At 40.1% G+C, this 14,079-nt stretch overlaps 1 protein-coding gene across 1 annotated transcript in view; it reads left to right on the top strand.

The window, feature by feature from the left end:
- The window catches only part of phf12b (PHD finger protein 12b), a 72,949-nt gene extending 60,062 nt beyond the window's left edge, over nucleotides 1–12,887 (top strand). Inside the window, exons 11-15 of the mRNA XM_028807073.2 lie at nucleotides 138–269; nucleotides 916–1,014; nucleotides 1,150–1,232; nucleotides 10,747–10,885; nucleotides 11,647–12,887. Coding sequence (XP_028662906.1) covers nucleotides 138–269; nucleotides 916–1,014; nucleotides 1,150–1,232; nucleotides 10,747–10,885; nucleotides 11,647–12,002 — 809 coding nt within the window. The 3' untranslated portion in view covers nucleotides 12,003–12,887. The remainder of the gene's footprint in view (nucleotides 1–137; nucleotides 270–915; nucleotides 1,015–1,149; nucleotides 1,233–10,746; nucleotides 10,886–11,646) is intronic.
- Nucleotides 12,888–14,079: the final 1,192 nt, after the last annotated feature.

Genomic DNA, 14,079 nt, shown 5'->3' with positions numbered 1-14,079 from the left:
TTAACATTCAATTAGTGAAAATTGACGTTTTTACTCAAATCCTGCACCTCTAAACATTTTGTTTTTCAGAGTGTGATTTAAATACTGCTTGTGTATGAGTGAATTTATAAGTATATGTTATTGTGTGTTTGTTTAAGAAATTGAATTGAGTAAGCTGGATGAGAAGTTTGTCAAGCTCTTGGCATGGCAGAGAATCCAGCAGCTTTTTGCTGCCAAAGGTCCTAATCCTCCCGTCAATCAGTGCAATGCACCAGTATTAAATGCTGAAGGTAAGAGCTTGTGTATTTTAAATGCCTTAGTACTTGTACAGTGCATAATATAAACTATAGGATTAAACATATAAACAGAAATTTCCCAGTCAATCTGAAATTAAAAAAACATACAAATACCTATTTCATCAGATCACTGTTACTATATAATGATAAAAGGGAGTAAGTTGCAGCATTTCCTATGTTAATTGTATCCAAATAAAACCACTGAAGAGAATTGCAGACTCGCATGCAAATGGCATTGACTTCATGTCATTTTGGAATTGAAATGGTGTTATTTTGGAGAATCTAGATGAATAAATTAATGAGGTTGTTGGACTAAATAAACTGTTCTCGTCACAAATATCCAATGTTCTAAATGCCACTGAGTCCTGAAGGGTGCCATATCTTGTGTTATTATTCAGTGTGGGATATCAGTGCTGAAGGGAAACATTTCTTCACAAGTGATTCCGTCTAATGATAATGTGAAAATGTATACATTTTAAATAGCTTGATATCAGTCTTTTCAAGCCAGTTGCACACTCCTAACAGCAAAGAGGCAAATAAAGTGTTAAGTGATGGATGAGGTTTGTATTTGACCTGATTTAAAACCTTCCAAAAATAAGGATTAAAATCTGTTTTTTTTTTTCTCTCTCTCTCTGTTTAGCACAAAATAAGGAAGTGCAAACACGAGCGATATTTTATCCACTTATGGGCAAAGGAGGAGCAGTGAACATGTGTTATAGGACTCTGTACATAGGAACTGGTAAGTCTACAGTACAGTAACAATCTGGGAGCACCTTTAGTATTACATTGCCCTCGAATGTTTAAAGCACAGAGTTAAATTTAGATTTAATCCCTCTCTTGCCATTTTTTTTTCTTTTTTTTTCTTTATAAACAGGTGCTGACATGGATGTGTGCCTTACCAATTATGGTCACTGTAACTTTGTGTCAGGAAAGCATGCCTGCATATTTTTTGATGAGGTGAGTGGACCTATTTCCTTGTATTCCTGATGGGTTAGCTTTATTCTGTCTCAGTCCTTGCGATACACAACATGTGCATATGAGCTTCAGGTGTAAAAAGACAGTCTTTCACATAAATTTTAGTGTTCCATTATAAAAATTAACCTTTGACTTATTTTCTTGGGGTATAGTGCAAAATCAATATATTTACACTTCTGTTTATACTGCAAATATAAAGAACTTTATTTTAATCTTGACTGTGTTTCATGTAGTGTAATGCAAGAAGTATTCCATTTAACTAGCTCATGTTTCATCAGACACAGAGCGCAAAATGCATGAAAGAGATCATTTTCTAAGCTGATCTGTGATTTGATTTGGCTGCTATAACGTTTAATCTTACTGAAATATGGTTTTCATATCCTTAACACTTTTTTTGGCCATTTTTGTTCACCTTAAACTTGCATTGTCAGCTTCATCGGCATTAAACTTAATGATCATTGCCCTTTGGCAAAACTGGTAAACTTTCTAAGCACCTGTCATGGCAACAAACCTACATTTGCAGTTCTACATGTAGACCAATAGAGGATGAAGTAGTGTCATTTAAGTGCGAATGACACTCCAGAAATACACTCTTCACCCTCGCATCTGAAGATTTACTTGTAACGTCACTTATTTATTTCAACTTTTCAAAATTAAACAATTATCCAAATTCATACATTTTCTTACTAATATTTTAAACATTCTGCACTCCACTTTGGAATTTTTAGTCACAGACTGGGAGTACAAGGCAGCAGAGGTATGAACAATGCCATAAACTGTGCACTCATAAGATCAGACAGACAGTTTATATGCGAGTAATTTTAGAAAGCATGGCCAAAATTTATAGATGTATCCAGATTTCATTTTCATATCTCTGTAAATAAAGTGTAATTCTGCCCTTTAAGTGAAGCATATAGTAAACTACTAGTTACAGACATTGTCATTGTTTAGCATTTGTACGGTTACCTTTATTTTTGTGTTTTGGAATATTTTATCCAAAACCTTGCAAAAGCAGTCTTCATTAGACATCATGTAAATAGAATTAATTATCATGATAATTTTGCACCTTTCTATATAATGATGGGGCAAAAAATTAAAACTATTCTCTGCCTTATATTGTTCTAGCAGTAAAAGGAGATTTTCCTGATTTCTTTTATGCAAGAAACCAAGATAAGAGCTGAGGTTGTGATGACAGAAACGGGCAAAATTGCATATACATTTTAAAAATGTTATTTTCAAATGCTTTGTCTTTATTATTAATTGTTCACACTAGACTCTGTCTTATAGGGTGTATGTATTTAACATATACTTGTTTTACTTGTGATGGACTGACGCAGAGGTTATTTCATGCTTTGTCTATTACTGACACAACAGGTGCTGGTTCCCCACAACTCAGCAGTAGTAAATTGTTTTATAAGTTGATTGGCTAAATAAGTAAAAGGTGGTGTTAATGCACTGAGCATAGCCATTACTAATGAATAACAAAAAGTGTGCACTTTGAATTCGAAGCAATTTGAAATATGTTAATAGTACCTAATATGATCTTAAAGCCAAACAATTTCTGGGGCCAAAAAATTATCCATCCATCCATTGTCTCCCGCTTATCCGAGGTCGGGTCGCGGGGGCAGCAGCTTGAGCAGAGATGCCCAGACTTCCCTCTCCCCGGCCACTTCTTCTAGCTCTTCCGGGAGAATCCCAAGGCGTTCCCAGGCCAGTCGAGAGACATAGTCCCTCCAGCGTGTCCTGGGTCTTCCCCGGGGCCTCCTCCCGGTTGGACGTGCCTGGAACACCTCACCAGGGAGGCGTCCAGGAGGCATCCTGATCAGATGCCCGAGCCACCTCATCTGACTCCTCTCGATGCGGTGGAGCAGCGGCTCTACTCTGAGCCCCTCCCGGATGACTGAGCTTCTCACCCTATCTTTAAGGGAAAGCCCAGACACCCTGCGGAGGAAACTCATTTCAGCCGCTTGTATTCGCGATCTCGTTCTTTCGGTCACTACCCGTAGCTCATGACCATAGGTGAGGGTAGGAACATAGATCGACTGGTAAATTGAGAGCTTCGCCTTGCGGCTCAGCTCCTTTTTCACCACGACAGACCGATGCAACGCCCTCATTACTGCGGATGCCGCACCGATCCGCCTGTCGATCTCACGCTCCATTCTTCCCTCACTCGTGAACAAGACCCCGAGATACTTGAACTCCTCCACTTGGGGCAGGATCTCGCTACCAACCCTGAGAGGGCACTCCACCCTTTTCCGGTTGAGGACCATGGTCTCGGATTTGGAGGTGCTGATTCTCATCCCAGCCGCTTCACACTCGGCTGCGAACCGATCCAGAGAGAGCTGAAGATCACGGCCTGATGAAGCAAACAGGACAACATCATCTGCAAAAAGCAGTGACCCAATCCTGAGTCCACCAAACCGGACCCCCTCAACACCCTGGCTGCGCCTAGAAATTCTGTCCATAAAAGTTATGAACAGAATCGGTGACAAAGGGCAGCCCTGGCGGAGTCCAACTCTCACTGGAAACGGGTTCGACTTACTGCCGGCAATGCGGACCAAGCTCTGGCACTGATCGTACAGGGACTGAACAGCCCTTATCAGGGGGGCCGGTACCCCATACTCTCGGAGTACCCCCCACAGGATTCCCCGAGGGACACGGTCGAATGCCTTTTCTAAGTCCACAAAACACATGTAGACTGGTTGGGCAAACTCCCATGCACCCTCCAGGACCCTGCTAAGGGTATAGAGCTGGTCCACTGTTCCGCGACCAGGACGAAAACCACACTGTTCCTCCTGAATCCGAGGCTCGACTATCCGACGGACCCTCCTCTCCAGGACCCCTGAATAGACTTTTCCAGGGAGGCTGAGGAGTGTGATCCCTCTGTAGTTGGAACACACCCTCCGATCCCCCTTCTTAAAGAGGGGGACCACCACCCCGGTCTGCCAATCCAGAGGCACTGTCCCTGATGTCCATGCGATGTTGCAGAGGCGTGGCAGCCAAGACAGTCCTACAACATCCAGAGCCTTGAGGAACTCCGGGCGTATCTCATCCACCCCCGGGGCCCTGCCACCAAGGAGTTTTTTGACCACCTCGGTGACCTCAGTCCCAGAGATGGGGGAGCCCACCTCTGAGTCCCCAGGCTCTGCTTCCTCATTGGAAGGCATGTTAATGGGATTGAGGAGGTCTTCGAAGTATTCCCCCCACCGACCCACAACGTCCCGAGTCGAGGTCAGCAGCGCACCATCCCCACCATATACAGTGTTGACACTGCACTGCTTCCCCTTCCTGAGACGCCGGATGGTGGACCAGAATCTCCTCGAAGCCGTCCGAAAGTCATTCTCCATGGCCTCCCCAAACTCCTCCCACGCCCGAGTTTTTGCCTCAGCAACCACCAAAGCCGCATTCCGCTTGGCCTGCCGGTACCTATCAGCTGCCTCCGGGGTCCCACAGGACAAAAGGGTCCTGTAGGACTCCTTCTTCAGCTTGACGGCATCCTTCACCACCGGTGTCCACCAGCGGGTTCGGGGATTGCCGCCACGACAGGCACCGACCACCTTACGGCCACAGCTCCGGTCAGCTGCCTCAACAATAGAGGCACGGAACATGGCCCATTCGGACTCAGTGTCCCCCACCTCCCTCGGGATGTGGTCGAAGTTCTGCCGGAGGTGGGAGTTGAAGCTACTTCTGACAGGGGGCTCTGCCAGACGTTCCCAGCAGACCCTCACAACACGTTTGGGCCTACCACGCCTGACCGGCATCCTCCCCCACCATCGAAGCCAACTCACCACCAGGTGGTGATCAGTTGACAGCTCCGCCCCTCTCTTCACCTGAGTGTCCAAGACATGTGGCCGCAAGTCCGACGACACGACCACAAAGTCGATCATCGAACTGAGGCCTAGGGTGTCCTGGTGCCAAGTGCACATATGAACACCCCTATGCTTGAACATGGTGTTCGTTATGGACAATCCGTGACGAGCACAGAAGTCCAATAACAAAACACCGCTCGGGTTCAGATCAGGGGGGCCATTCCTCCCAATCACGCCCTTCCAGGTCTCACTGTCATTGCCCACGTGAGCATTGAAGTCTCCCAGCAGAACGAGGGAGTCCCCAGAAGGTATGCCCTCTAGCACCCCCTCCAGGGACTCCCAAAAGGGTGGGTACTCCGAACTGCTGTTCGGTGCATACGCACAAACAACAGTTAGGACCCGTCCCCCCACCCGAAGGCGAAGGGAGACTACCCTCTCGTCCACCGGGGTAAACCCCAATGTACAGGCTCCAAGTTGGGGGGCAATAAGTATACCCACACCTGCTCGGCGCCTCTCACCGGGGGCAACTCCAGAGTGGTAGAGAGTCCAGCCCCTCTCAAGGAGATTGGTTCCAGAGTCCAAGCTGTGCGTCGAGGTGAGCCCGACTATATCTAGCCGGAACCTCTCAACTTCGCGCACTAGCTCAGGCTCCTTCCCCTTCAGAGAGGTGACATTCCACGTCCCAAGAGCCAGTTTCTGTAGCCGAGGATCGGACCGCCAAGGTCCCCGCCTTCGGCCACCACCCAACTCACACTGCACCCGACCTCCTTGGCCCCTCCCATAGGTGGTGAGCCCATGGGAAGGGGGACCCACGTTGCCTCTTCGGGCTGTGCCCGGCCGAGCCCCATGGGTGCAGGCCCGGCCACCAGGCGCTCGCCATCGAGCCCCACCTCCAGGCCTGGCTCCAGAGTGGGGCCCCGGTGACCCGCGTCCGGGCAAGGGAAAACGCCGTCCAAAATGGTTTTTCTTCATAGGAGGTTTGTTTAACCGCTCTTTGTCTCATCCCTCACCTAGGACCAGTTTGCCTTGGGTGGCCCTACCAGGGGCATAAAGCCCCGGACAACAGAGCTCCTAGGATCATTGGGACACGCAAACCCCTCCACCACGATAAGGTGACGGTTAAAGGAGGGGCAAAAAAAAAAAAAATTATATTACTATATTAAATAAAGTCTTAGAACAAAAATATTTACAGTTTTAGGTATTTAGTTTTTATCTGAAGTCGTTGCTATGGACACCTTTGCCATTGTTAAAGTCTTAACTCTTTCATATTAAACTATACTGTAATAGTTATTCAGAAATTTGTTTACTTTTAACTAGGGATGTTAAAATCTCAACAATTTGGTAAAAGTTTTCTATAAAAAATTAGAATCATGTAGATGTTTACATGGAATATGGTAGTTAATATCAAATTGCAGCACCTCACAATTGGCAGATTTAATTGTACCATGAACCACAGTGATTCTGAAATATCTACTAGCATGACAGAAAGGCTTTTGCTGTTAGTTCATGTTTTAAGCTTATGAGTCTGGTTGATGTTTAAGCATTGGGTGGTGGGTTTTAAATGTACAGCACTCATTCTCCTCTTTTCTATTAGGGATTTTCTTATACAATGCAGAGTAGAGATCTGTATTCCTGTTGAAATCATTGGACCAAATCAATTTTTTTGCAGTGATATTTTCTTTAATCCTGTGTCTGGGAGTGGGTAGCATGGATAAACCTCTGAAAAAATTGATGAAAATTGATCACAATAACATTTTTCAAGCAGCAAAAATGCAACGCTTTTTGCATGTTGTTTTGAGAAAAAATGTAACGTTAAGGAGATAATAACACACATGCACTCACCTATTACAATCCACACAAAGAAGTAAGTGACCCATGTATTGGAGTGCAACACTTGCAGATATATATCATTCAAATCCTAATCCACAGGGAGAACGAATATAGAGTTTCCCAAGATTTTTTCATTTGCTATAGGAGCAAATATGCACAATCTCATAAAGTACATAGGCAAAAATTAGGAACCAAAAGTAAAGGGAGTTACAATCCAAGACACCAAGCTCATTTAATATGCTTGTCTTAAATCACAAAGTATTTTTCTTTCTCATTGATACTGCTCTAAAGTGACTTTCAAGGAAGAAGCTAGCACAGGTTCTTATTTCAACCTCACATTTAATTTCAGAAAGGACAGAAACAATTCTTTTGGCAAAAGCTTCTAACATTTTCCTCTGCTGAGGGAATATACATACTTAGCATATAACAAAACATAGACCTTCATCTCTTCTGATTGCTTGAATCAGTTTTCTGTATTTTATCAGTTGAAAAACTATTCAAACTCTGAGACGAATGTTTTTGTTTACAGTCTAAACACAGGCATACTCATTTCTTCCCTACTTTGGCGAACCAGAAGAGTGTTTACCCTTTCACTGTGCCTTCTATAAGAAAAAATACACAATTGTGAAAAGGGCTAATTGGCAACAGAAGTGTATTAGTTGCCACAGTATTTCCATTCAGATAATGACTACTTTCTTTGAGAAATAGCCAGAGAATGTTGATAAAACTGAATATTTTGAATGGTTATGTACAGAAACCTTCACATATTGGAAACATGGATAAATTGTTTCCGCCCATATGAAACATATGAAATGTACATTGCTGATCCCGAGTTTTCTGCAGTTTTTAAAATTTCTCTGCAGTCATTAAGTTTGAGAGTTACTGTTTTATTGAGTGAATCGGTGGGTGGGACTCTTTCAACAACTTGAGTTTGATTTTATTCAGTCCTGTCACTGTAAATTTTTACATGTTATTAACAAGCCAGTATGACTTTTCTTTGTGCACATTAGGTATCCTCCTATATCCCAAAGATGTAGGCTATATAAGGCTTTTTAGTATCACATCTTCTGATGATGCTAAATTGGAATGAGTGAGTTGCAACTATTTGCCAATCGACTATACATGTTTTGGAGTAATCCCTTGTACATTTATAAATTAGTTTATTGCAGAAAAATTCTTAATTAATCAATCGAAGCTGTTAGTGGCAATCAGTTGCTTACTTCATATCCATCCATCCATCCATTTTCCAACCCGCTGAATCCGAACACAGGGTCACGGGGGTCTGCTGGAGCCAATCCCAGCCAACACAGGGCACAAGGCAGGAAACAATCCTGGGCAGGGTGCCAACCCACCGCAGTACTTCATATCTCATTTTGTAATTTGCATATAAAGATTTCTCTATTTAAGCATTCTATGATAATACATACTAAGACATGTCATTAACTGGAGTACATCCAAGCTTAGTTTCTAAAAGTGTGGTACAAGGCTTTGATACCTACAGTGCCCTCCATAATGTTTGGGGCAAAGACACACATTTTTTTTTTCTTGATTTGCCTCTGCTCCACAGTTTATAAATCATACAATTCAGACGTGAATAAAGGACACATTTCAGACTTTAATTTAAGGATATTTGCATACATGTTAATCATTCCATGTGGAAATGACAAAACATTTTATATATGGCACCCCTATTTCAGGGCACCATAATATTTGGGACAGAACAATGGTAGGTATATTAAAGTAGTAGTATTTAGCACTTAGATGCATATTCCTTGCGTGCAGTGACTGCTTGAAGTCTGCAGTTTAGTGACATCACCAGGTTCTGAGTATTTTCTCTGATGACAATCTTGCTTGTTTCGGGGGCATCTTCCCTTAGGTTTTCCCTACAGCATATGGAAGCATGCTCAGTTGGATGTAAATCAGGTGACTGGCATGGCCATTAAAGAATTTTCAAATTTTTTTCGCTTTGAAAAATTCCTTATTTGCCATAGCCGTATGTTTGGAATGAGTTTAGAGGCATTTACTGGAACTTGAGCAGAGAAAATGTTTCTGTACACCTCAGAATTCTTTGTGCAACTGCTGCCAGCAATTTCATCATCAATGAAGATAAATGTGCTAGTACCTGTGGCAGCCATACATGCCCAAGCCATAACACCCCCATCACCATTTTTAACAGATGAGGTGGAATGCTTTGGATCTTGGGCAGTTCCTTTTCATCTCCACACCTTGCTCTTGCTATCACTCTGATACAAGTTCATCTTTGTCTTATCTGTCCACAAGACCTTTTTCAGAGTTTTGACACCTTTTTAAAGTACTTTTTCGCAAACTGTAATCTGGCCATCCATTTTGGTGCCTAACTAGTGGTTTGCATCTTGCAGTGTGTCCTCTGTATTTCTGCTCATGAAATCTTCTATGGATCTCTGAGATATACACATCTGCCGCCTAAAGATTGTTTCCGATCTGTCGGACAGGTGTTTGGGGCTTTTTATTTACCATAAATAGGATTCTTCTGTCATCAGTAGTGGGGGTCTTCCTTGGCCTACCAATCCCTTTGCTATTACCAAGCTCAACCGTGCATTCTTTCTTCTTAATGATATTTCAGATTGTTAATTTTTGGTAATGCTAAAGTTTTAAAAATGTCTTGTGGAAGCTGCAATGTATAATACACTGCTACAATATATGAATTACTAATGTACTGATATTGATATACTGATAAAAACAATTGACTAATATAAATGTGTGTGTAAGCAAGAATATTTAAAGCAGGGTGACAACAACTATTAAAAGAATGTTTTGTAATTTCCTAAAGCAACCATTAGCAAAAGACTGTTTTATGTCTAGGAATAAAAATAAAAATGTGATGACATAGAAAAAAAGCTTGCAAAAAGAGGAAACACTGAAGCACTGAATGAAGCAAGTGTAAAAATAATTTAGAAAAGGGCACAGAGAGGTAAAAAAACTATATAAGCAGCCTGAAGAAGGGAGAGTCTTTCTGACTTGTAAGCAGAAAGCTCCATACTTCCTACTCACCTGTTTATTAATTTTTTTAATAAACTAACATTGATTAATTGCACTCCTATCCTCCTCTGCGTCTTTTTTCCACAGTTCCTATTGGTTTTATTCTTGTTTCATCAGCCCCATAATGGCTTCTTTGACTTTCATTGGCACAGTTCTTGTTATTATGTTGAACAATGGCAGGTAGAAGCAAGCCTCGGCAGCTTTTGAAACACATCTGAGTAATCACAAGCACCTGTGACACTAATTGTCCCAAATATTATGGTGCACTGAAACTGGGGGGCATGTATAAAAAGTATTGTAGTTTCTATATGGTGTGACTGAAATGTATGCAAATGCCATGAAATTAGAGTCTGCAAGGTGCACTTTAATCACGTCTGGATTGTTTGATTTGTAAACTGTGGAGCAGTGGGGTAAATCAAGGAATAATGTGTCAATGTGCCAAACATTATGGAGGGCACTATAAGTCACTAAACTTTCCATAAAATAATTGTGTAATTAATTGAAATGTACAGACAAGAATTTAAAAATAAAAAAAATAAAGTTTTGCTTTTGAAGTCATACACAAGAGTGGGGAGAGGGAATGTAAATGTCACAAGTTAATGGCAAAAATGATGATACTTAGTATAACACAGTACATAGAATAAAGGTTTGAAACACATGACTATGTATGTGCTTGTTTCATATGTTTATTACCTTATTTATCATAAACTGTAAAATGTATTTCATAACCCAAAAAATTCTTATTTGTTTTTTAATATTAGAGCAAGGCATTAATTCATAAGAATTCATTACCATTAATATTTGCTTATATTATTTTTTTCTGTCTGTTCAACCCATAGAACACCAAACATTATGAGCTACTAAACTACAGTGAACATGGAACAACGGTAGACAATGTCTTGTATTCTTGTGACTTCTCTGAAAAGACATCTCCTGTCCCATCCAGCAGTGTCGTCTCCAAAGTACAAAGTGTCATACGTAAGCTCTTTTTTTCTGCAACACCTCTAAATAATAGAATTAGTTTAAGACTTAAAACAACAGCTTACACATTTTTGCAGCTCTGTCCTCTTGTTTATTTTTTGTAATTTAATGTATTCATCAACAGGTACAGTTTGATAATCAGAGTAGTAGTATAGGGACTGATTTATATTGTTAGACTCTACGCTCTATGTATTACTTAATTAGTCTGAGGCTAGAAAGGCAGCCGGCTCTAAAGGTTTAATCTGAACATTTGCCCTTCCGGTATGATTTGGGATTATGTTATCTTCAAAATTTAGTTAGTGTAGATCTTTTCATGGAAGGAACAACCATCTGTAAGTATTGCAGTACCTCAGGTTTATTATGGAATGTATTTGCATTTTAGGAGACATAGCTAAAAAGTTTTAAGTAATATTTAACTAAAGTAATGTTTGGAAAGTTTTTAAGCAAAAACATGGATGAGGTGTTTAAGATGATTCCCTTATAAGACAGCCGTTTAAGATTTGTTAAATATTAAGTTATCAGTTGACCTTCTGAGATTCATGTAAATAAGGAGAAAGATAAATATTCTTAAGCAAAAGTAATTACACTTCTTGTAAAGAAAATGAAATTTGCAAATGTTGTATGACTTTTGATTGCTGCTTTCATATTGAAAACCTCCAATTTCAATGAAGCAACACTCTACTGTATTAAGAAACTGCATATAAATATTCATCAACAATATTCAAACATATTTCATTATTCTGTATAACATTTTGCAGGGAGGTGCAAAAAACAGGAGGAGGAATCACAAAACAAGAAAGACGACGAAGAGACTGTTGATGTGATGAGTAGCCGTGCTCAGGGCCCTGCCAGAATGCCTTGTAATTGCAAGGCCAGCAGCTCCAGTCTAATTGGAGGCAGTGGTGCCGGATGGGAGGGCACTGCTCTTCTACATCATGGCAGCTATATTAAACTAGGATGCCTCCAGTTTGTCTTCAGTATAACAGAGTTTGCCAGCAAGCAACCAAAAGATGACATTATTTCCGCCTTCACTCCAAAGGGGACAGACACGGATGAAAAGCTTTCACTCAACCTCCATCAAGTGCCAGTGTTGCGGTCCAATTCCGTTCCTTAATTTGGCCTGCAAGGCTGCATTAAGAGTGTGGGCAATGCAATTATGCAGACTTGCTGTAGCTATGAAGCATTGTATAGGGACAACAGTTTTTAAATGTTCACACGTTTGCATGAAAATGAAGTACATCTTTTTGTTTTGTTCAGATTTACTGAGCAAATTGCACATAGAATTTATACAATTGATTTTTTTTAATGCAAAAAGCAATTGTTCTAGATTTGCATTAAGAAGAAAGAAGGGATACTTTGATTGTCCTCATCATTCTAAATGATCTAAGTTGAGATAAAAAGGCAGTTTCCATTTAACTTGTAATCAGAAGACTTGTTCTATTTTGTGCCAGTAAGGATAGTTTTTATATAAAAGCGCTCAAGGTTTTTCATATGCAGAAACATATATCTACTCTTGATCATTCTTTTTATTTAATGTATAAGAATCTATAATATCCAGACTCTCTGTTGCTACTTTTGCACTACAGTTAGTTTTTTTTCTTTGTTGTTGTTGTTTTTTTTTTTTTTTTTTTTTTTTTTTCGTAACCCTCTTTTTTTTTCATTCAGAATTCATCAAGGACAATAAAAGACCATAGAGTTCATGTACATACATCATAAATGGCAGTGTTTCATTGGATTTTAAATGTGTAAAATGCTACATGTAATTTGACATGGAGCCTCTGTTGTGTTGTTATGTATCGTAAAAGAAACTTGTTGTAACTTGTTCAAGTCTTTTTTATTTTTTGTTTTTTTTTCCAATACAGTAGTTCAAATGTAAATAGTGACTGTATTGTTTTTAGATTTTACAGTTGGACACTTTCATTTATTCTGTATATAGAAAACAAACTTTGACTTCTGTTTCTGCTTGTCTGTTATAACTGTAAATACATAAAGATTTTTTAAGAACAAACAGCAAAGCATGTTGCAGTGATTTTGGTATTGCATCTTATTTTCATTTAACTTAAAACAGAGGTTGGACACAGAAATGCCAGAAGAATTTCCAGGTGAGTGCTCTGTCCCCATGGTTTTAATACTTTCTCATTTGGTAAAGCAAGTGTGAGTTATTTGACAGCAGTGATGTAAAATTAGAAGAGCTCAGTTGACACACCTTATGTCTGAAGGTTATAGCCCAGGTTGTTCAGCTTGGCTACTTTCCGTCCTTTATATGTGAGATGCCCTTTTTTTTTTTTTTTGATGCAAAGATGCAATCTTTAATTAGACTCTTTTTCTCATGCTCATTACATGACGCTTTCAACAACTATTCCAGCTCATTGTCAATCCAAACATCACAGTGATTTGTCCGTTTTTCATGTTGTACTTTGGCAGTTTGTCCCATCTTGTGTAAGCTACAAATGAATATCTAACATAGAGGACACTTCATCCTCCTGCTTCCACCGATGCATGCTTGCCCAGTGTAGGTGAACATATTTGTGTGTGAGCAGAGATACATCTGTAAACAATGTGAAAAAGCTAGTATGGGCAGAGATTATTTTTGCTTAAGAATGCCATTTTAAAATGAAAATGTAGTAATATGGATGTAGCCTTAATTTAAAGACCGTGGAGGATAAAAAAAAAAGTTGGTGCAATGTACTGTATATTTCAGTGTCAGGGATCACTTACACTAAGATAAGAAACGTGGTATGAATGGGTGACTGAATTTACATATTCAGAAGTTACTAAGCAGTTTAAGACAATTTATTAGACTTTGTGTCTGGACCAACTTGCTTGTGTTAGTTTTAAAGGTGTTCTACACCAGAGTTTTAGCCCTGAAAGTAATTCAGTATTATGGAGCACTTAACAGTTACAGAGTAGGTAATGAGAATGGGGAAAACGCTTTGAGTAGTGAGAAAGGTGCTATTTAAATATAAAGAATAATTATTTTATTAACTGGATTATAAAGAAGGTAAAATTCTCTACACTGTGTGCAGTTTTTTGTAATGAAGAGGACTAGCATGGTGAGTACCTGTTACAGTGATCAAGTCTTATTCACACAATATTCAGCAGTTTCAAGGGATACCATGCTTAGTGAGTAGAATACCATTACTTTCAGTAATTACATTGTTAAATATAGCTACCATTTGCTTCTTAGATCT

This window comes from Erpetoichthys calabaricus, chromosome 8 (genome assembly GCF_900747795.2).
Source record: "Erpetoichthys calabaricus chromosome 8, fErpCal1.3, whole genome shotgun sequence".
Taxonomy (NCBI): domain Eukaryota; kingdom Metazoa; phylum Chordata; class Cladistia; order Polypteriformes; family Polypteridae; genus Erpetoichthys; species Erpetoichthys calabaricus.
This window is presented reverse-complemented; position numbering and strand designations above follow the sequence as displayed.